General features: G+C 59.9%; 1 protein-coding gene across 1 annotated transcript in view; it reads right to left on the reverse strand.

The window, feature by feature from the left end:
- Positions 1 to 3,261: 3,261 nt before the first annotated feature.
- Positions 3,262 to 22,978, reverse strand: part of PKD1L1 (polycystin 1 like 1, transient receptor potential channel interacting) — a 57,637-nt gene continuing 37,920 nt past the window's right edge. The window contains exons 36-50 of the mRNA XM_054726599.1: positions 21,975 to 22,113; positions 21,069 to 21,153; positions 20,578 to 20,742; positions 19,607 to 19,725; positions 17,372 to 17,482; positions 16,042 to 16,150; positions 14,174 to 14,257; positions 13,466 to 13,632; positions 12,830 to 12,947; positions 11,309 to 11,413; positions 10,992 to 11,132; positions 9,822 to 9,956; positions 6,995 to 7,156; positions 6,050 to 6,226; positions 3,262 to 3,438 (exon numbers count right to left, since the gene is read on the reverse strand). Coding sequence (XP_054582574.1) covers positions 3,262 to 3,438; positions 6,050 to 6,226; positions 6,995 to 7,156; positions 9,822 to 9,956; positions 10,992 to 11,132; positions 11,309 to 11,413; positions 12,830 to 12,947; positions 13,466 to 13,632; positions 14,174 to 14,257; positions 16,042 to 16,150; positions 17,372 to 17,482; positions 19,607 to 19,725; positions 20,578 to 20,742; positions 21,069 to 21,153; positions 21,975 to 22,113 — 1,994 coding nt within the window. The remainder of the gene's footprint in view (positions 3,439 to 6,049; positions 6,227 to 6,994; positions 7,157 to 9,821; positions 9,957 to 10,991; positions 11,133 to 11,308; positions 11,414 to 12,829; positions 12,948 to 13,465; positions 13,633 to 14,173; positions 14,258 to 16,041; positions 16,151 to 17,371; positions 17,483 to 19,606; positions 19,726 to 20,577; positions 20,743 to 21,068; positions 21,154 to 21,974; positions 22,114 to 22,978) is intronic.

Consider the following 22,978-nt stretch of genomic DNA (forward strand, 5'->3'; position numbering starts at 1 on the left):
CATGGGGTGACAATGAGGGTGATTTTCCTGTGTTTCCTGGTTGCTGATGGTTTGGGCAGCTTCCCATTTGCATATCAACCATGCAGCTTCCTCTTCCTTCTTTGCCTTGTCATGCTTTGCCTGTTGGATGGATTTGCCTTTGCGTGTTGAAGTGGAGGCGTTTTCTCACGTCCTGCATACGATTCTTTGTCAGTTCTACGCGTTAACAATCCCCCTCTCACTCTGAGCTTTCTTGTCAGAGTGAGAGGGGGATTGTTTACACAGGTGACATTTTTAAAGTTTTAAATAAGAAAAGAATTCCATTTGCAATAGCATCAAGAAGGGTAAAATACTTAGGAATAAGTTTAACGGAGGAGGTGAAAGGCTTTACGCTGAAAACCGTAAGACACTGGAGAAAGAAACTGATGATGACTCAGCTGAATGGAAACATGCGCCCTGTTCTTGGATCGGAAGAACTGACATTGTGAGCACGTCCTCAGTACACAAGGGATCCATACGTTTAATACAGTCTCTACCCAAACGCCAACGGCATCTTTTTTCACAACAATAACCAATCCTAAAATGAGTATGGAACCACAAAAGACCCTGAATAGTCAAAGCAATCTTGAGATAAAACACAAAACACTTCCTTATGTCAGACTCTATTGCAAAGCTATAGTCCTCCAAACAGTATGGTCCTGGCATAAAAACAGACAGAGACAATGGGACAGAATAGAGAGCCCAGGAATAAGGCCACACACCTACTGTCGACTGCCTCTGACAGGGGCCCTGGGAGGGAGCACACAGCGGGAGGGAACAGCCTCCTCACAAACGTGTTGGGAAGACTGGACACGCACCTGCTGAAGAAGCAAACTGGACCTCGTCCCACACTGTCACCAACACTGACTCCAACGGACAAGAGAGGAGCCCACAGCGAGACCCCAGGCCTGCAGCACACGGACCCCAGCCCAGGGGCAGTCCGGCCCCTCCTGCCGCCTCCCCTGCCAGGACAGATGCTCTGGAAACATGTGCACTCAATGGATGCTCTGGATGAACGAGTCGTGAGAACAGCCAGCCACTCCAGAGCCCATGGGAGGAAACAACAAGGTTCAGTGAGGATGTATTCTCCGCATCTGTGACTTTGCCGGGAGGCAGGTGCTCTCTGGTGCCCAACAGGCATCGTGCGAACCATAGGCCATGCGGCTCAAGCACGGATCTCCCGTCTGGACGCCCTGTCACAGCTCAGAGATGTAAAATGGGGCCCAATCCCCAGCCTGCCAACCACGCACTTGACTCCCCTCCCAGAGGAGACCTCCGTGTTCCCAGAGGCATCAGTGTGCACGGAGACTAAAGCACGTGCTCCGAGGAGGCCGGTGCTGGCTGCCAGGCCTGCGCCCCGCATCCACGTGGATCATCCCGATTCTGGTGAAACTGCCCGCAGGTGTCACTGGACTCTGCTTTCAGGCGGGCAGGCACCTTGCCCAAGGATCTGCCTGAGCCAGACACCCCTGACCCTCCCAGGGGGCCTGGCCCAGCCTTGCCCCATCGCAGCCCAGACCCCAAGACTCTGGAGCCGTGTCCACACCCCGCCTGCTCTCACGCCCCTTCTCCCACACTCCAAACAGGCATTTTGAACCTATTTTGAATCCAAAAATAGGAGCATATGCTCCAAATTCAATAACCAGCTTAGCAAATTCTGATCTGAGCCTGCAGGTCTTTACAGTTTCAAACATCAGCCCAGCCAAACTCGAGTGTCCGTCTGCATAACCATTTCATGTTGAAAGGGAGTTAGGAAAAATGAGAGCTATTAGTCTGCAAGACTCAATTGTTAACTTTACAAAATGAGGACTTCATTTCAAAATCTTATTTAACGATCTGACTTCCATCCTGGCCCATTTCATTGCATTTATTAGATTTCTGAGATAACGTGTATGATCAGACTCAATAGACAGAATAGAAATTCCGCAAAATAAGATTTTAGCCTTTGATACCGAGTCAGTCAGTTAGGCAAACGCACAAACGAGAGTCTCCCACTCGCAGCTCCAGGGCGCCTGGCAGAGGAGCCGGGACAGAGCCAAGGTGGGTCGCACCCGCCCCAAACCCGGACGGACAAGTCTGACACGTAAACCTGGTTCCACGTGGCTTCTTCTCACTGCGCGTGGGAGCTGGCCCAGCGGCATCTCCGGGGGCCTGGCATTCCTCATGCGTGAGGAGACCCGTGTTGTAAGCACCTCAGCACAGCCCAGGCCGCAGCGGATTCTCGATGCCTGAGGGCTGAAAGGAAACAGATTCCACATCAACCTGTGTGAGCGGTAGAAGGAAGAGCAATCAGAGCCCCTGCCATTGGGAGGGGAGGGCCCCATGGGCGTCCGGGCATAGAAGCCGTGGGGCAGAAGCCGTGGGGGCACGCGCACACTCAGGTGGGAGACCCTGTGCACCTGCCCCAGGACAGCCTAGTGCCCATCCTCGCTCCCCGCCCCCTCCCCCCACCCCCCGCACAGCTGTGTGACCTGGGACAAATTACTTGACCTGTCTGTGCATCATCAGAGCGAGTCAGGAGGAACAATGTGGAAACCCCACCGGGCACTGCCAACGTGTATGGGCGCTCTCCGAGGCCTGCAGCCCTGGCAGAGCTGGGCACTGGTGTTGGGGAGGGGGGCCACCCAGAGTAGCCGGTAGAAGGCCACTTGCAGCTCCTCTCCCGTGGGAACTGGGACCAGGAGAGGAGCAGGAGGAGGCCAGAGGAGGACTGGCAGAGGAGCCCAGCAAAGACCCGAGGGGGAGGGCGGAGGAGAGCCCAGGAAACCCCGGGCGAGGAGACTGGCAGCTGGCCTTTCGCTGCATGAGTCACTCGGGAACCAGGGGACAATGGGACCACAGGTGGGTATGCACAGCCGCAGGGGCCGGTCCTCACCCCCCCAGAGATGCCATCTTCATTGTGAGGGTGCAGGCGAGAAGCAATGCCCCCAAGTTAGACACTCAAACGGGGTTGTTTCCTGAGACCACAGCACACAAAGGCAGGCCTGTCCCGAGTCAGCCACTGTGTTGCCAGCGACACCGCCGTGGGCCCCACGCCCTGCGCACCTGCTGCCAGGTGAGGCCCGGCCTGGCTGGTGGTGCCGCTTCTGTGGGACCCGGGGCGAGGCCTCAGAGCAGCCGCCTGGAGACTGTGCTCCCCGGAAGAGAATGCGGGTTAGAGGTAGTCCTGCGGCCGGCCCCCCTCCTCGCTGAGAACAGGTGGGGGCGGAGGTGCCAGCTGCAGCCACGTCACCTGAGCGTCTCCTAGGCCTCGACAGGGGTCTCAGCGAGCACGGGGCCTGTGCCGCGCGTAGCAGACTGCCCCCTGGTGGGGGTCGGGTGCAGCGCCCTCCAGTCTCCCTGCAGCAGAGGCGCGCTCAGGAGGGACAGGGACCCGCCCAGAAGCATGATCAGGGGCTTGAACCAACGTCTCCTTTCCTCCTGGATGCGAGGGGAGGGCTTGCAGGTGGCAGCTCTGGCTTTAACTTGAGGCGATTCCTATGGTTTAATTTTATCAGCTCCTTTCTTGTTTTTTCCTTTCTTATTATGATATGCTTTACACTTGATCTTAGCCAAAGACTGAGAAGCGATACTACGATGTGTTTTAAAAATTAGACGTTGAATTATTCAGGTGCAGTCCGGGAGGAGAGCAGACATGTCCCCTCATGGGGTGAAGGCTGCTCACGTGTTTTCTGATGAGAAGCCGTGTCTGCTCCTGACTCGATCTCCTTGAGGCATGTGACCCTCCGCCTGGTGCTGGTGTGGATGCCTCGGCAGTAAACCCAAGGACTGGCCTGAGGCTCTGCCTTTTCACATCCGGGCCTCTGTCCGGCTCTGACACCCACTTGCTGCTTTATTTCATAAAAACGCCTCTGGAAGCTTTTCCCCACCCCGAGCTCTGGAACTGCCTGAGAGGGGGCACTCCCACGTTCCCAGGAATCGCGTGTTTCATGGGGCACCCTGGGCGAGGGGGCTCTCAGGGGTTAGCTCTTGAGACACTGTGCACATCAGATCCATGCCTGGTACACGGGAGTCTCAATAGCTGATCTCTCTTCCCAAATGCTCTGAATCCATCCCATTTCCTTAAGGTTATTTGCCCTTTCTCACTTATATTTCATACCTTTATTGTACTCACTTTTATTGGTTCATAGGGTCATCGCTTGGGTTAATTCATCTTTGCTGTTGATTTAATTAAATTAGACACTCAGCTTTGCAAATTCCTTCCTCGTGCTCTTAGTTTGCATGTGCAGGCACGTGTGGGTGCAGGCATGTGCATGTGTGATGCACATGTGCGTGTATGCATTTTTCCTGCCTGCTTGAGTACATACAAGTTTACTGTCTTTGGCTGCTGCCCCATAACATACACCACAGATTTTCCCTGAAGCACTAGTTCAGCAATCAGCCTGTCCTTGTTTTAACCCTGTAACCAGAAGCACCAGCATGAACCGTATGGTGTGAAGGTAAGTGCATGCTCGTCTGCTGTTTTCATGTTACAAACATAAGAAGCACCCTATCCTTTTTCTTTACCTATATCCTTTCTCTTTGTACTCTTTTACAGTTGGTCATTATATTACCTCGTCTATAAAACGATGTTTTGCTCAGTTTGCTACTGATGTGCTCATATAAGTTTTTAACAATGTAAATGACAATTGGTAAGTAGCTTGGAAGTAACTGAATGGTTTTCACTCACGCGGAGGTGGCTGATGGGGACCAGGAGGTGTCGGGTCCCAGTAGGACCACCTCTGTGTCTTCATCCATCATCTACGGGACTTGTTCTGCTTTTAATGGATTCGAATCCATTTCTTTCCTGGATATGATTTATTTTTAAATATATAAATCTATGTCTTTAATCCAGGAATGTTCTCTTAAGTTACATCTTCCAATACTTCCCTGTTCCCTGTTCCTGGCTCTCTGAGGGGGACACTGGCCAGGCGTGTCCTGGCTGACCTCCGCGTGGTTGCCTCCCACAGTCGGTTTCATTCTTCTCTCAGCTCATCTTTCCGATCTCCTGGAGCTGCCGCCCACACCCTCACCTCTTCTGTGAGTCTCTGACTCCTTTTGTCGCTTCCCCTTTCCGTCCCCATTTCCGACCTCAGCTCTCTGTCTCTCGCTCTCCTTCTCGCATCGCTTAGCTCTTTCCTCTGGGCTTTTCCCGCGAGCTCACTTGGTGTGGGACCAGCAGGTCCCAGCCGACCTGTCCCCGGTCCGACCTTCACATCCTTCTCCGCGGCAGCTGGTGACGACCCTGCCCCGCAGCGCGTTTGCACAGGCCTGGCGACGACATGCGTCCCTCCCGCGGCCACTTCTACCCCAGGGCCCCACCTGTGCATGAGGGGGCCCTTCCCAGGAGAGGCTAGGACGTGTCTGAGAGCAGGCGCTTCCCGGGGAGACATGCACAGCCACCGGGCGTGCGCCATGACAGCTCTTCCCGGGAAGCCACCCGGGGTGTCAGCACGTGGCCCAGCTCCTTCCTGCCCCGTGTGCACCTGGGGTGGCTCCAGGTGTGAGCCACCAACAGCCCCTCCCCCCGCTGCCACGGCAGCAGCTGTGGACAAAGACGGCGTTCCTTCCAGCCTGGTCCGGGCTCTGTGGTGTGGGGCCCAGGCAGGTTCCGTTCACTCTGTTTTGTTCTAGTCCCTCTTCTTCCAGACCAGGGTCTCCGTGGCCCTCCGTGCGGCCCTGGACGTGGCGTGTCCTCTCTGCCTTGGCCTGATTTTCACTGCTGGCCGCCAGCGGGTCCCGCTCACGTTCTGGGTCTGTACAACTATTTCTCAGGGCCTCCGAGAATGGAGCCCACTCCTGTCCGCAGTCTCCTGCGGATTCCAGCGTTAGTCAGACGCCAGGGAGCAGACACTCCTGACCCCACGTGGAGCTGGAAGTCCCATCGCACACGTGACACCGCCCCGCAGTTCCCGCCGCAGCGCCTCTCTCCGCGGCTGTCACCCATGCTCACGGGACAGGTATGCACACGGGCTGTGGAACGGCGACTATCTCAAACTTCCTCCGACTTAAACAGTAAAGAGAACTGACAAAACACATCTCACGTGCTTACCCCCGCGGCGTGGTCACCAGAAGCCCCCACCGAGGGGCTTCCTTCTGCCCCGGCCCCAGCCTGCGGCGCGTCCCGGGGCGGCTGCGCTGGGAGAGGGAGTGGGAGGCGGGCAGACAGACTGTCGATCTTCAGCAGCAGTTCATCCAGCAGGTCCGCAAACTCCTCCAGGGAGGGGTTCTGGGGGAGGGAAAGAGACTGGTACGGCCTCCAGGAGCCCCGTTCCCCCTCGTCCTCTGAAGCGTTCCACGGCACTGACGCTAGGGGGCATGTGCCGTGTTAGGGAGCACACGGGACCCACATCTCAGTTCCCTCGCGCACTGCGTGGTGCACAGGTGTGCACGGACCCGCACGCTGTACGAAGCGTGCACACCTGTCCCTCGTTCAGCACACCGCACAGCTGTGCATCTCGTGCTGAGGCTCAGACGCCGGCGGGAAGGGCTGTTACGTGGACGTGGAGGCAGTGTCTACGGGAAGTAGGACAAGCAGGGAAGCACACACACGCCCACGGCACCACGCGTGCTGGGCCCACCGCTGGGAAAGGAGACAGTAAACCTGGGGAGGAACTAGGGAGGGCCCAGAGCTGCCCGGGGGCGCCTGAACGCCAGCCCTCGCAGCAGCTGGGCCCAGGGTGCGCACCCGCTCTGATCTGTTTGACTCAGATCGGGGTGACGACCCTCAAGTGGCTAAAGGACAGAATAGGGCGTGTGTGTTGGGGAGAATCCTAACGCATCCCCTTGCCAACCCTACAGGGTCATTCCGAGGATAGAGGAGTTAGTGGGGAGCATGGACGTGGTGAACGGAAAGCTGTTAGAGCTGTAAGTGAAGTTCTGTGGCTTGGCAGGGATATCGGTGCAGAATCACAGTCTCGCTTTGAAAACTAAAAGCTAAATTCTGCATCGAAACCGGCGCCTTGGACAGGCTCACTGAGGCAAGCCCGCAGCTTACGTGACTCGTGGCCGGCTCAGCCTCCTCCGGCGGCCGCCTCGCCAGCCCCAGCGCAGAGCAGGTCTCCCCCCACACGTAGGCCATCACGTCTCCAAGGCTCACAAGAGACTGGCTTTGGGAAGATTTTCGTTTGGGAACAAAAGCCATAAGGGAACCTCTGAGCTGGGAAAAAAGAAAAAATAAAGACAAATTTCATGTTATTAAGAAAAAATAGCTGTGTGAGTTTGTTCAACTGTAAATGGAGATCATATCTGATGGTGTTTTATGTCCTGTCCGTAAGGCAGCAGTTGTGTAGCAAAAAAGTCAGGCAACTCTCTCAGGAACTGAGCTCAATTGCAGCAAACTCTGAACTGGACCTGTGTTTCCACAGGCAAAATCCGAGTCTGCGTTTTGACTCCCCCTGGCGGGCCCCGTGGGCAGTGCGGGCCCCGCCCCTCCAGCGCTCCTGCCTGGAGACAGAACGGGCCATCAGAGGGACTCAGCTTGCCCCTCACCCGAACAAGCCAGCGAAGGTCCCTGCAAATGGGCCGGGTTGTCTGTCTCCCACCGCAGGCTGAGGCCTGCGAGCTCAAAAGCCGGCGTGCACACTGGACCGTGTACAGAGCCCTGACCAGCAGAGTTTTAGCCCTGGGGAGCCTCTTTGTGTCCCACAAAACCTCACAGACAGCTGTCACCCCTGGAAAGGCGGGGCCCTGCAGGTATAAGCCCCCAATGCTGCTGCCCTTGGGAGCTCTCCGACCTGGAGACTTCCCGCGTGTTGCCGGGCAACTTCCCAAATACAAAACCCTCCCCAAGACTGCCCTCCCCGTCCCCACGACACAGCCCTGGGTGTCTCAAGGTGTGAGGGACGTAGGCACAAGTCAACCTGTCACCACGGCGCCACACACAAATGTGGGGGCGGGCGGGACAGCCAGGGAAGCTCCTAGGGTGACCCCCCACGGAACGCTGTCTTCTGAGGATTTACACTTGGTGGGTGGAGGGGCGGGGCTACAGGGAGGCAGGGAGGTGAGGGGTGTGGCCCACGTTCCCTCAGGCTCCCAGGGGCACTGTGCCTGGTTGGACACAGAGCAGGTTCCCAGCACTGTCTTCAAAGGAACACCTGGAGAAGTTTCTGAAAATTGGGGTGCTGGGCCCCACCGCTGGGAAAGGAGACAGCAAACCTGGGGAGGGACTAGGGAGGGCCCGGCTGAGAACCCGCAGACCTGGGAGCCAGAGCAGGCAGCGGGGGCGGGGTGGGGAGGGGAGGGTGGGCAGGGCAGGGTGGCGATAGCAGGAGGCCTATCTACGTCTTCCCTTCAGGTGAGCAAAGAGAAATGGTTAAATGCAGGCGAGCTGAGCCACTGCAGGGGCAGAGTGCTGCTAAAGAAGCATTTATGTTGATGAGACAGACTATCAGCTGGATGTCTTGTATTTTTACTTGTAAGTCAGCCCCAAGTAGGGGCGGCAGGGAAGGTCATGGGGACCGTTGAAGGAGTTTAAGCCAGAGGCTGTGTGTGTGCAGGCATGTGTGTGTGTACATATGTGTATGCATGTGCGTGTGCACGTGGTGTGTGTGACAAGAATAGGTTTGCATGTGGCAGGTCAGCGGGAGGGTGGGACGCAGGGAGCCCCATTCCTAACTCAGCCCCGAGCCCAGAGAACATGCTCTGCACAGCTGGCTGATGGGAGACACTTCAGGTGATGGGAAGATCAAGGGAACAGGACAAGGGGCAGCATGCACGGCCGCAGTGAGAGACTGCCCGAAATCAGGTGGGAGAGAAGGGGTGTGGCTCAGGCTGGGAGGCTCCCTGGAGGAGGCAGCATCCTGGAGTGATTGGTCATCTTGTTGAAACTGTCTAGCCGACTGGACCAGGTTCAGCCCTGCCCAACGCAGGAGCGGTGAGCCTCAGGGCGTCATGACCGTGACATGTGGCCGGCAGAGGATGAGACATCTGCTCACCCTGCCCTCAGAGTCCGGGCTGGCACGTACCATTCCTATGCACAGAGCGGTCACTGCTGCCAGGAGGGCTGTGCAGCACCCAGCCGTGGCCCGCCCCGCAGACTGGGAGAGGCCCGGCAACGTGTCTCTCTGGCTGCTTCCTGGAAAACGGTGGGAGGCGTCTGCGAAGATGCCCGATGGAGGAGCCATGGTAAGGAGCAGAATCCCACGCAGGTGGGCGTGGGCGGCCAGCACCAGGACCCCCGCCAGCTGCAGGGGAAAACCGCCACATGGACCTTCTGAGCACGGGGTCACGGGAGCCCCAGAATCTGCCGAGAGCTTCTAAATGCGTTAAAATAAGGAAAAGCTTGGAGGAGCCGCTTTTGGATGTTGATCACATCATCGGGTGTAAGACCTCGGCCCCTCTCCGGGCCTCCTGCGCCGGCTCCACCCCACTCGTCCCAGGCGCTCAGCCCAGGCGCCCTTCTCCCCTGGTCCTCCTCCCACCAGCGCCCCTCCTCCTTGCCATCTGCACCCCAGCTGCTGGAGGCCTTGCCTGCTGCCAGGGGCACCTGTCTCACGGCCTCTGCTCCTGGTGCCCCTTGAGGGCTCAGTAAAACAAGCCGCTGAGGGAAGGACAGGGAGAGCGATCGTGTGCGGAGAGTAGCTCAGGTGAAGCCTCGTTGTCTGTGGTAACAGGCCAGGCTCTTGGCCCAGGACATACGTTGCTCCCCCATCCACCCACACAGGCACGAAGCGAGGGAGGCGAGAAGGCCCACGCACCGCTCCTGGCACCGAGCAAGCACCAAGGAGGTGGTACTGACCACATACATCCTAACAATAACACGCCAGGGAGGGTCGGAGCAGAGCGGGTACATGCCCTAACGATAACCTGAGAGGAGGTCTCACCCCTGGTGCGATGACGCCCGCGAGTGAGCGGCGTGTGGCGAAGGTGCAGGACGCCATTGTGCTGTGAGAGCCAAGCAGACGGAGGCACTTCAGGGTCAGGAGGAACGACAGGGTTCCCTGGAGCCACCTCGCCCTCTGCGGCAGAGAACACAGCAGCCACGTGTCACCCTGTTACAGGGCGCACAGCGTCGTCACCCCTGCGGGTGGGCACAGGGAGGCATGCCCCGGTGTGAGGAGCCACAGCCACGATGTGAGAGGGTGCACGTGCCAGGCGTCCGCAGAGGGAAGGCACCAGGGAGGATCAACTAGAGTTACAGCTTTTCGGAAGGGCCGGCTCCAAGTCTGACCTTGCGGCTCCATAGAGGTCAGGCCCGCTCAGGCCTGGCACTGCGCATCGCAGCCTCGGGGGCCCGAGTGGGGAAAGGCCACCTCCACACGGGCACATGGAGAACTCAGTGCCCACACTCCCTCGCCTTCGTGTGGGAACGAGCTCCTGATTGACAACATTTCTCATGCACATTTGTAAAATTTTATCTTAAAACTATAGGCCCAGTGCATGAAATTCATGCACGGGGGTGTGTGTCCCTCAGCCCAGCCTGCACTCTCTCCAATCTGGGACCCCTCGAGGGATGTCAGATTGCCCGTTTAGGCCCAATCCCACCTAAACGGGAAGTCGGACATCCCTCTCACAATCCAGGACTGCTGGCTCCCAACTGCTTGCCTGCCTGCCTTCCTGATTGCCCCTAACTGCTTCTGCCTGCCAGCCTGATCACCCCCTAACCACTCTCCTGCCAGCCTGATTGATGCCTAACTGCTCCCCTGTCAGCCTGCTTGCCCCTAACTGCCCTCCCATGCAGGCCTGGTCACCCCTAACTGCCCTCCCCTTCAGGCCTGGTCCCCTCCAACTGCTCTCCCCTGCAGGCCATCTTGTGGTGGCCATCTTGTGTCCACATGGGGGCAGGATCTTTGACCACATGGGGGCAGGCACCTTGTGTGTTGGAGTGGTGGTCAATTTGCATATTACTCTTTTATTAGATAGGACTAGAAGTGCCCCATTTTCTACTGACGGAGCCTGGGGCTCCAGGGAAGGAGATGACAGAACAAGAGCCGCCTGGCTGAACAACAGCAGGCCCCCAGGGCCCACCTGTGTGGCCCCAATGCTTGTCCTACCTGGTTCCATGACGCCATGGGACTGAGGTCCACAAAACCCTGCAGGAATCCCATGTGGAATTGGTCGGCCACCTCCCCGGCCAGAGAGAGCAGGTGGCCAGAGGCTGCGTACCAGGCCAGGATGGCCCCAGCGATGGGCAGCTGCGGGGGCAGAGAGAAACCGTCAGACGGGCTGCAGTCTGGGGTGCAGGGAAGGACACCTGCCTCAGTGCCTTCAAGCTCTTATGCCATGGGGATGGCCTGTGCTGGCTTAGCTGATGTGCAGGCAGGCCCGGCATAGCTATGTCTGCTATGAGTGTGAGGGACACAGGGCCTACCTCCAGCCAGGTCCCTGGTTTTTGCCAGTAGCCACAGACGCCCTCCTCGGCCAGGCGGAAGAGCTGGAGACACAGGTGGGTCAGTGTGAGCGCCAGGAAGGCCAGCTGGAGGAGCGTGAAATGAGACGACAGAAGTCCCATGAATTGTGTGGGAAGCCTGAAACTCCCACCCACCCTCAGGAGTGGACTCGATCCGAGCTTGTTCCTGGCCGCTTGGAGCTCTGAGACACACGTGGTTGCCGCAGGCCCCAGGGCATTTACACCTCTCCACCCACCAGCCTCAGAGCCTGCCGCGGGCGACAGGGGTGCACGGGAGCTCAAGATGAGTGCCCTCATGGATCCCTGCCTGTGTGAACGGCCCAGCACCCAGGGGGTCTCCTGCCCACCCTGCCCACCCCCAGGCCTTCCTCATGATGATCAAGAGAAAGAGTGCTCATGAATTTGGAAAACATGAAATGTATTAACAGTTTCCTTGGCCAAGTAAAACCTTTGAAAGATCCTGCCCTTAAGAAATTTCTTAAGGTTCTGTCTATGGTAATCTCACCTTGATGATTTCCTGTCCACCAGGACTTCATTCACTCCCTCACACCCTCATTTATTCACTGCCTCACGCCCTCAATCCCTCCCTCCCTCACTCCCTCACTCCTTCCCTCATTCCCTCCCTCCCTCACTCCCTTACTCCCTCACTCCCTCACTCCCTTACTCCCTCACTCCCTCCCTCACTCCCTCACTCCCTCACTCACTCCCTCACTCCCTCACTCCCTCATGCCCTCACTCCCTCACTCCCTCCCTCACTCCCTCACTCCCTCACTCCCTCACTCCCTCACTCACTCCCTCATGCCCTCACTCACTCCCTCACTCCCTCATTCCCTCACTCCCTCCCTCACTCCCTCCCTCACTCCCTCACTCCCTCACTCCCTCCCTCACTCCCTCACTCCCTCATTCACTCCCTCACTCCTTCCCTCACTCTCTCATGCCCTCACTCCCTCCCACACTGAGAGCAGCAGTGGCCCTGGCCTGTCTGAGCCACGTGGCCTTGTAGGGCCCTGTGCACCTTCCAGTGAACACGTTAAAGCTAAAATCGCCTCTTTTGGGACCCTCCCTCCCTTTGGGGACCAGGGAGCGTGCTGCCACCACAGATCAGGTGCTGGGCCCAGGACAAGAATGAGATCAGTAGCAGCCACGTCACAGAAGGATGGAGTGTGTGTGGACAGCATTTGGTAACCCACAGCCACGCTTCAAATACTAATCTTCGGTTCCCACAGGGTGAGGGACGCCAGTGTCTGAGTTGAAGCCTGTGTGAGGCACAGGTCATGGCAGCCTGAGTGAGCCCTGGACAGGGCCTGAGTCTCAGTCCCAAGCCCCCCACATGGCATCTGTACCCCGAGAGCTCTGCATTTGCACCAGCCACTCAGACTGGCTGGTTCCCCCTGGGGGTCTTCCTGTCCTGTGCCCACACCCAGCGGGCATGGCAGGGGTCTGGTGGAGGGCACGTGGAGGCCGAGTGGCCGGTGAGCTCACCTGGGGAATCAGCAGGTGGTACCTCGGGGCTGAGTCGCTGTGGAAGATGGGGACCGACTCCACGAGGAAGGAAGGGGTGAGGCCCCCGGCCGGGAGCAGCTCAGCACGCAGGGACACGCTGGAGAAGAGGCGGGTGGGAGGGTTGTAGAGGACGAAGTGCACGGACACGGCCCTGGTGTGCTGGTCCACCCAGCGGCGAGCCCTGAGGCCAGTCAGCACTGCGTGGGCTGCGGGCCTGGAAAGCGTGCAAGTCAGAGGGGGAATGCCGTGTAGGGAGGCTTCCAGCCCAGGCCCTGCTGACCCCTGCTGACCCCTGCCGACCCCTGCTGACCCCTGCCGTGGCCCTGCCAACCCCTGCCATGGCCCGGCCAACCTCTGCTGACCCCTGCCGTGGCCCTATGACCCCTGCCGTGGTCCTGTATTCACAGACTGCACAGGTGGCCGTCTGTGTCCTCGGACTCCTCACTGCCCACTGCCCCCCTCTCGTTGCCTGGGAGGGACCCCAGGCTGAGGAGACCCTGGAGAAGGGCAGCCTTCCATCCCAGGGTCCCACTTGGAGAGATCCCATCTCTTCCCCAGGCCGTGGGAGCGATGGACGGGCACGTGTGGATGACCTGGACCCCCAATCACACTGACCTTGTCCTGCCCAGGCTGAGCTCACAGAGCTCCCTGCAGGCTGTGGAGTCACTCGGGGCCACTCTTTGGGTCTCTGCATTGGTCACAGAGCGGGGTTCAGAGCCTCCAACTTCAGGGTGACACGTAGGTAGAGAGTCTTCGGGAAGCACTGAGAGTGGCCTGGGAAGCTGTAGGACCAACCAGAACCAGAGCAGGAGTCAGAGGCGCTTCCACGTCTGCCCTGCACCCTGGGGTGTCTGGCTGGGCCGTGCGGGCACATGCTGACCTAAAACATGGCCCCAGCCCCTCAGTCCCCTGCATGGTCCCGGGCTCCCGCCTGAGCCCAGCACCCGACCCCTCAGGAAAGGCTGCACCTGGAGTGACCCCAGTCTGAGCTGGGATGTCAGAGAGTTTCCATCACCGATGATGCAGGGGACGGGCCATCCTCACCCCGCTCCCGTCAGGACAAGGTATGTGACATTCCAGTCTGAGATGGGAGCGCCTGGGTTTGCAGAGCCAGGATGGAGGCGCACTCGGGGAGGAGTCGGACCGGAGGAGAGGGAGGTGAGGGCGGTCAGCCCTGCCCCCAGCCCAGTGCCCATGATTCCTCACGGCCAGAGATGGCGCCAAGGGCCTGGGTTTCCTGCCCATGGGTTGCTCAGACTTTCCACATTCCATGTGTTTGTAGAAGTAAAAAATAATGGGGCATCTGACCTCATCGCTTCTTACCTCACACGAAGGGCCAGGAGAAAGTTTTAGCTGCTTAAGGACTGCCGGGCCTATGAGGTAGCATGTGCCTCCGAGAGCTCCGGGCTGCGGGAGGGAGGACACAGGTGCACTGTGAGCCTGCACACCCTCACCCAGCACAGCTACACTGTGAGCCTGTGCCCCTCACCCAGCACAGCCGCGCTGTGAGCCTGCACACCCTCACCCAGCACAGCCGCGCTGTGAGCCTGCACACCCTCACCCAGCACAGCCGCACTGTGAGCCTGCACCCCTCACCCAGCACAGCCGCACTGTGAGCCTGCACACCCTCACCCAGCACAGCCGCACTGTGAGCCTGTGCCCCTCACCCAGCACAGCTACACTGTGAGCCTGTGCCCCTCACCCAGCACAGCTACACTGTGAGCCTGTGCCCCTCACCCAGCACAGCCGCACTGTGAGCCTGCGCCCCTCACCCAGCACAGCCGCGCTGTGAGCCTGCACACCCTCACCCAGCACAGCCGCACTGTGAGCCTGCACACCCTCACCCAGCACAGCCGCGCTGTGAGCCTGTGCCCCTCACCCAGCACAGCCGCACTGTGAGCCTGCACACCCTCACCCAGCACAGCCGCACTGTGAGCCTGCGCCCCTCACCCAGCACAGCCGCGCTGTGAGCCTGCACCCCTCACCCAGCACAGCCGCACTGTGAGCCTGCACCCCTCACCCAGCACAGCCGCACTGTGAGCCTGCACCCCTCACCCAGCACAGCTACACTGTGAGCCTGCGCCCCTCACCCAGCACAGCCGCGCTGTGAGCCTGCACACCCTCACCCAGCACAGCCGCGCTGTGAGCCTGCACCCCTCACCCAGCACAGCCGCGCTGTGAGCCTGTGCCCCTCACCCAGCACAACCGCGCTGTGAGCCTGCACACCCTCACCCAGCACAGCCACACTGTGAGCCTGTGCCCCTCACCCAGCACAGCCACACTGTGAGCCTGCACACCCTCACCCAGCACAGCCGCGCTGTGAGCCTGCGCCCCTCACCCAGCACAGCCGCGCTGTGAGCCTGTGCCCCTCACCCAGCACAGCCACACTGTGAGCCTGCACACCCTCACCCAGCACAGCCACACTGTGAGCCTGTGCCCCTCACCCAGCACAGCCACACTGTGAGCCTGCACACCCTCACCCAGCACAGCCGCGCTGTGAGCCTGTGCCCCTCACCCAGCACAGCTACACTGTGAGCCTGTGCCCCTCACCCAGCACAGCCACACTGTGAGCCTGCACACCCTCACCCAGCACAGCCGCACTGTGAGCCTGCACCCCTCACCCAGCACAGCCGCACTGTGAGCCTGTGCCCCTCACCCAGCACAGCCGCACTGTGAGCCTGTGCCCCTCACCCAGCACAGCCGCACTGTGAGCCTGTGCCCCTCACCCAGCACAGCCGCGCTGTGAGCCTGTGCCCCTCACCCAGCACAGCCGCACTGTGAGCCTGTGCCCCTCACCCAGCACAGCCGCACTGTGAGCCTGTGCCCCTCACCCAGCACAGCTACACTGTGAGCCTGTGCCCCTCACCCAGCACAGCCACACTGTGAGCCTGCACACCCTCACCCAGCACAGCCGCACTGTGAGCCTGCACCCCTCACCCAGCACAGCCGCACTGTGAGCCTGCACACCCTCACCCAGCACAGCTACACTGTGAGCCTGCGCCCCTCACCCAGCACAGCCGCGCTGTGAGCCTGCACACCCTCACCCAGCACAGCCGCGCTGTGAGCCTGTGCCCCTCACCCAGCACAGCCGCGCTGTGAGCCTAGCACCATCACCCAGCAGCATCATTCTGGACCTATGCATTGTTGCCACGGCCCCGCCTACTGTGGTGGTGGAGCAGAGGGAAGCCTACCTGAGCGCCAGGCACGCCGACCCGGTACAGGCCGTCCAGCAGTGTGGTCAGGCTCCAGTCCCACCAGGCATCCACGCTGTTCAGGCTGCCAGAGAAGCTCCTGGCACCTCTAAACACAAGAGGAGAAACAAAAGGTCACTCTCTGTAACATAAATGGCAGGCAGTCTGGTCTGCGGGAATTAAGCGGAAGCCATCTGCAGCGCGAGGTACAGGGCCTTGGAGCGCCTGGCCCCTGAGCGGCGGCGAGAGGACAGGACAGGACAGTGGACTCGTTCTTGGTGGCTCACCGGCTCAGTCACCCTCTGAACCTGGGCCACTGGGGAAGACCACCGCCTGTCCAGCCCTCTTCTGGGCGCTGGGACACGGACAATCAGATCCCTGGCCTGTCAAATCCCTCGTCACAAACACATAAGCCAAACATGTCAGTGACAAACATCAGGGAGAGAAAACAGGGAGAGACACCGGCGTTGGCAGTGGACAGTGGAATCTTAGTTTAAGTGGCCGGGAAACTCAGCACGCCGAGACGTTGCAGCAGAGACTGAGGACGATGGAGGGGCCCACAGGGACGTCTGAGGGGACAGAGGCACAGGCCTGGATGGGCATGTGCCAGGGGGTAACGGGAGGGCATGGAGGCTGCTGAACTGGTGCTAAGCCAGCATGGGACCTGCAGATAGAGACACAGTGCTCTCTGCACCGCCACCCGCTGGCCATGGCTTCTCCGCCCTCCCACCTGCAAACCAGAGCAGCAGACCCAGCTCTGAGGGCTGAGGTCAGATGAGGTGCACAGGCCAGGCGCACACAGCACGTAGTGGGGAGTCAACAGACGTAGTGTGCTGCCTTCCAGTGAACCTACTGACCCGTGAGGTAGCGGTCTGCTGCCCCTCCCCCAGGGAGCTGACTCCAAGACACTAAGCGTCTCAGACAATGAAACCCATCAGCTCAGCCGAGACACCCGCTAAGCAGAGCCTGGCCATCGTGACAAACCCGGGCCACATGTGAGGACAGGAGACAGAGCAACATGGAGCTCGTGGCAGGTCAGTGACATGTCACCAATGTGTGGACTCGGAGAGGGAAGGGTGGGTCACCTCCCTCCCGATCATGGCCTTCACCGCTCTTAGCTTCCTGCGTTTCCAGAGCCCAGGCCCCCTCTGCCACCCTCCCCACTGCACGGCTCCTGGCCAGCTGTGTGCCCACGTGAGCAGGCTGGAGGCCCCGGGCTGAGCTTCCCAGGTCCAGAGAGACCACCCAAATGATCACTTTGTTGAGCACATGGCGCCACCTGCTGGCCAGAACTGTCCATAACTGATGGTGAACACGGCTCAGGTCCTACCTGGTGAAGGTGTTCCGGATGGCATGGTTGAGAGAGTGTTCATCCCAGGAGGATGTCGCGTGGGTTATAAGCAGGTGTAGAAGCAGCATGAGGACGGACATGCAGGTGTCCCTGTAAGAAAGACAGTTGGAATGGCATTTTCGCAGGCCCCGCCGACCGTTTCCAGTGGCAGTGGCTTCTACATCCCGGGCGGACACGTTGGTATCAGGGATGAGGTCTGTGATGAGGCTCATTTTTCTGCATATTGGCATCCAGGTTTCCTAGCACCATCCTCGGAATGACTTGCCTCTGTGCTTTTGTCCAAGAACCGGCTGGGCATCTGTGTGGGTCTATTTCCGGGCTCTCTGTCCTGCCCCTGGTCTGCGTGCCTGCACCACCAGTGTCTCGGGTCCAGGGCTTTATGCCAGGCCCTGAGGTCGGGGACTGCCAGGCTCTGACTGTCCTTTTCCAGGACTGCTCTGGCCAGGCCAGCCCCTTGTTCCCGCACACAGTTTGGAAGCAGTCTGTCGGCATCGATAGGCTCAGCTTGCGGGCTTGGGTTGAGATTGCACTGACCCTACACTGGAAAGAACTGACACGGGACCACACCGCGCCTCCGGTCACGAACACGGTGTCTCTCCGTTGCTTCCGAGCGCTGAACTCCTCTCTCAGGTCTCGTGGTTTTCAGCATCCACACCCCGCACTCTCTTCGCCCTGGGGCTGAGCGCTTCGTTCCTCTGAGTGCTGTGTAAATGGCTCTGCTGTTTCAACCTCGGTTCCAACTGCCCGTGGATGAGGGGAACCCGCCTGGCTCACCCCGACTTGATCCCGTGACCCTTCGGATTCCCTTGTAGTGAATCCCAAGAGCCTTTCTCGGGATCATTTGGGGTTTTCTGTGTAGGCTATGCATGTCACCTGCCAACAGGCTGTTTTATTTCTTCCTTTCAAAATCTAGAAGCTTTCCTCTGTTTTCCTTGCCTGTGGCATGGCCGGGACTTCCTGGGAGGGGCAGTAGGAGCCAGATTTCTACCTGAACAAGCACTCACTGTCCCAGCAAGTGTGCGGTTCAGTTGGGGTCACAGATGCCCTGAGTGTGGGGACATTCCCTTCTAGTCCTACTCTGCGAAGAGACTTTTTGTTTTCATGAAGGAACGTCGATTGTGTCAAATGCTTTTCCTGTGCGTCTCTTGAGATGCTCACGTGACTTGTCTTGTTGGATCTGTTCAGACGGTGAACCACGTTAACTCCTTCTTCTCGTGTGTCTCTCACCACAGGTCGCACATCTGTCTCCATTGGTCTCTGTGCCACGGGCTCTCCCGCCCTCCCCGAGGCACGCTGGGTGCTGTCCCTGGGAACCAAGGGTGGGCACAGACTTGACCACATTAGGACCCGGCTGAGTGGGGAGGTCACCCCACAGGGGACGTGTTTGCCGTCAGGAGACGCTTGACATCTGGTCCTTCTTTTTCTTCCTTTATGTTGGTCGCTGTGATGATCGATGTTTAGACCCATGAATTCATCACAGGCTGCCCATGGTCAGTGGGGGCTCTGTCACTTCCTGTAGGGGCTGTGGCAGGTCCAGAGGGAAAAAGGGCCATTAAGTCTGCCGCCACTCCCCAGGCCTGGAGTCCATGGAAAGACGGCTGAGCCTCCATTGCGTTTGCTAACACTGGTCCCAAGGGTGGCACCCGGTGCCCTCCTGGCTGCCCCTCCAGCGCGTGGGTGTCAGGGATTCCCACATGCTTCACAAATGGCAAGATGAGAGGAAGAGCAGGCGACGCCCGGAAGTCAGAGAAAGATCCGCGGCCAAGTGCACGAGGCTCCCCACAGCCGTCCAGCCCCACCCACGACCAGGTGGGGGTGTCATCCAGAGAAAGGTGTCTGAGTCCACACTGGGGAGGCTTACCAGGCACACGCACTTCCTAACTTTTGGGTTTTATCTAAAAAGCATCATGTCAATGTTGTGCTGAGCTCCACCACATATTTTAACAGTAAGAGGTTTGAGAACACTGCCCGCCCCCCCTCACCCCCCCGGCTCCATTCGAATCCCAGGCAGAGGTGTTTATCTTTGGGCTCCAGCACCCGCGGTGTCACCCCTGCTCACCACCGGTCCCTGCAGAGCCCAGGTTACTCCAGCTTCTCAGCATCCCGTGGACTGGGGCGCACGGCAGTGGCTCTGGGCCAGCAAGGAGTCCCCCCTCGCTCCCCCTCCCAGATGCTGGCAGGCTGCTCTGGACAGAGCGCGGGACCTCCACCCACCTCAGCACCGCTCGGGTGCGCGTCTGTCTCCGCATCCTCTCCCGCGTGGCCCTGAGCCACGCTGTGGACGGTGGACGCGCCCTGCGCAGGCGGCGAGCTCGCTGTCGCTCAGCCAAGACCTGTGAGGAGGAGAGGGCCGTGGGCCTGGGGCTGCAGAGCAAGGGAGTGAGGCTTAGGTGCCCGCCAAGCCCAGGAGGATAGGGTCACCGCCTTTGCACTTGGCCTGGGGTTTGGTCCCACAAGCCAGGCTGTTGAGCAGCTGTCCGGAGTGGCAGGAGACTGTTCTCACTCTGTCCCGTCGCCATGGCCACACTGATGGGGCCCTGACAGTCTCGGTCACATCCGGGTGCGGGGCAGTTCGCTTCCAGAGCCTCAAAGTGGGGAAAGCCATTTCAAAGTGCGCTCATGCCCAGCCGGCGTGGCTCAGTGGTTGAACGTCAACCTATGAACCAGGTCAGGGTTCGATTCCCAGTCAGGGCACAGGCCCAGGTTGTGGGCTCGATCCCCAGTGGGGAACGTGCAGGAGGCAGCCCATCTATGATTCTCTCTCATCATGGATGTTTCTCTCTCTCTCTCATTTTTGTCATCCATGAGACCAGGATAATGCTGCACACGTCGGGAGCAACTGCTATGGAAGGAAGCAGGAGGGAGGGAGGAGGTTTCTGTGAGCCCATTGCCGTGAAAAGGCCTCCACATCTCCGAAGTCACCCCCAGAATCAGACCTCCTCTGCGTCAGTGTTGTAAATGAGCTGTGTTCTCGGGGTCCGGCTCCTTCGGGATCGGGCGAAGGTAAGGGAGTGGGTCCTAGGAGTTCACCTGTCACGTGGTACAAAGGCGCTAAGAACTGGAACGCCCGCGGGTCTCTAAAGGTGCAGCCAAACGTGGATTCAGAATGTGATTCAGACACGCAGGCCGAGGCCACAGCAAGCTCTCTCAGCTCAGTGACCCTGCAGGCCCACACCCGTCCTCACCCTCTCAACCACGCCCGGGCCGTGGGGATCGCTGCCGCAGGGTGCGTGGGGCGCGTGGGTGGGGGAGAGCCCCGCCAGGCCCTCGGTGGCCTCCTGTAAAGACTCAGTGAAGAAGCTCTCGTCGTCTCTCCTTTTCCAAGCGAAGCCCAGAGCCATCAGGCCCACCTGCAAGGACAAGGGACAGCGCAGTCATGGCGCCCGTCTGGGCCCCACGGAGCCGCCTGCGCCCTGGTCAGGACCCCAGGGCCCAGTTCAGATGCACAGGCCACCTGCCTTCACTCCCGCCCGCCTGCTCCCAGCACGGCCTCTCTAAGGCCGATATCCTCCGGAGCAATGGGCGCCGAGGGCCGTGTGAGGCCGACAGCCCCACAGTCAGCCCTGCCTCCCGCCTCTCATCAGGCTGTGACACGGTAGGGCCTTGTCCCCACACGCAGGCACCAGTCCCTCCTGGCCCGATGGTGGACGCGACTCCCATGCGGAAGGCTGCTCACCATAAAGGGCTGGGTGACGAAGACGCAGCAGGTCACGGAGACGGTCAGCAGGCACAGCCACTGCCCACACTGCGTGGGGCTGAACCTGCCCGGGAGACACGCCGTCATCTCCTGTCTGCACTCAGGGCCTGCCTGGACTGTCCCCCCATGACAGGTGACTGATGAAGGTGGGGTGCTGGGCAAGGGGCAGTGGGTGGGCTTGTTCTTCTGCCCAATGAAGGGGAGTGAGGTCTCCTCCTGCTCAGAGGGGTCGCCAGCCACCCTGAAGCTGCTCAGCGGGAGAGAGAAAGGAGATCCTCAGGCAGAGATGGAGATGGAGATGTGGGGGGGGGGGGGGGGGGGACAATAACAGTAATAACAACTTCACATCTGCTGAGCGGAGCAGGCTCAGCCCTGAGCTAACAGGGTCGCTGAGGACCGCCACTGCTGCCCTAAGCCCCGAGCAGGCACCATCCGCTGGGACTCGCAGTTTAGGACGTGGGCCCTTGGCGCCATGATGAATGACCCTGGGGCTGCAGGCGATGGGCCGAGCTGCCGGGGACCAGCCGAGCAGGTGTGGGTCGCACAGCATCGCCGCCTATGACACATGCTCGGCTTCCTCTCCCAGGTGTGCGCTTTCTCCATCGCCAGGTGACTGTTAAGGGCATGCTCTTCGCCCTGTCGGAGCTCACAGCCAGTTCCCTCCACCTTGGGGGTGGGTCCTGTGACCGCTCCTAACACGGGAGCAGCGGGCCCAGCCACCCTCTGGGGTTTGCACAGGACGCTCTTCGCCCCGGGCGATGGGGGAGCAGTGAGGGCTGGGACAGTAGACTTCTGGGCCCCACCTTACAAGTTCCCCAAACCCAGGAGTTTCCTTGTAGACAGTAGACTTGCCGTCCAAAGACCTGAGAGTGTCTCACAGCTCACCTGTATCCTAGAAATACTGTCCCCACACCACAGGCCACGGAGACCATCCCACAAATGGCCCACGCTGCAGAGCGCAACCACGGCCGCGGCGCCCTTGGCCACGGGGTTGTGACGAGTCCTTCGAACGCACGGCTGGGGGCTAAGGAAGAGACGACAAGCGTGTGAACAGACCTCATCACTTTTTGGTCACTGATTTTGTATCTCCTGACTGGCTCACAGGGTGCCCCAGCTCCCGTGCCACACCCCAACTCTCCCAACGGCCAATGCAGGACGGGGCGGGACGGGCCCAGGCATGGCACACCCACCACCCACGTCACCTTGTAAACCGAGAATGCAGTCTCTCTTCTCCCTCGGAGCCCGCTGGCCAAGCTCAGCCCTGCATGCCTCCAGCTCAGGGGGCGGCTGGGTGGCTGCATCGCCACTGGCTGCGCTCTGGGCCTGGGCTCCCCCACAGAGAACGGCCGGTGCACTTTGCTAGAAAAGACCAGGTCAGGGTGAGGTTGTGCCCCGGGAACGTGGTACCCTCCACAGCAGCTCCCTTGTGAGCCTCTCGGGAAGGTATGGCCTGGCCGACCTCATCATGCCTCAGGCTGGGATGGATTCTAGGGAGACGCAGGGCAGCCCCGGGTGATGACGGGACACTAACTACTAACAGGCTCCGTGTAGCTGAGAGTGAGTGCACACCTGCCCCTAGGTGGCCACGTGACCTGGGGCAGGGGGTGGGGTTCGGGCAGAAGGGCGGGGAGCCAGCCTGGTGTGGGGACAGGGCAGTGGAGGCAAGAGCAGCCAGGAACACAGGCCTGGGGACGAGTGCCATGCTCAGGGACGGGCTCTGAGCAAGGACGTAGAGTCCAGAGAGCACAGGAGCCACACCCACACGCTGCCAGGACAAGAGCCCACTGAAGCCACCGTGACTGAGGCCTGGGATGGCGGCGCCCAGCACAGGCAGCGCCTCATGTCCCCGCACTCCCTCCGCTGCCCCGCATCTCTCCCACGGACCTGCC

Source organism: Eptesicus fuscus, chromosome 14 (genome assembly GCF_027574615.1).
Source record: "Eptesicus fuscus isolate TK198812 chromosome 14, DD_ASM_mEF_20220401, whole genome shotgun sequence".
In the NCBI taxonomy this organism is placed as follows: Eukaryota; Metazoa; Chordata; class Mammalia; order Chiroptera; family Vespertilionidae; genus Eptesicus; species Eptesicus fuscus.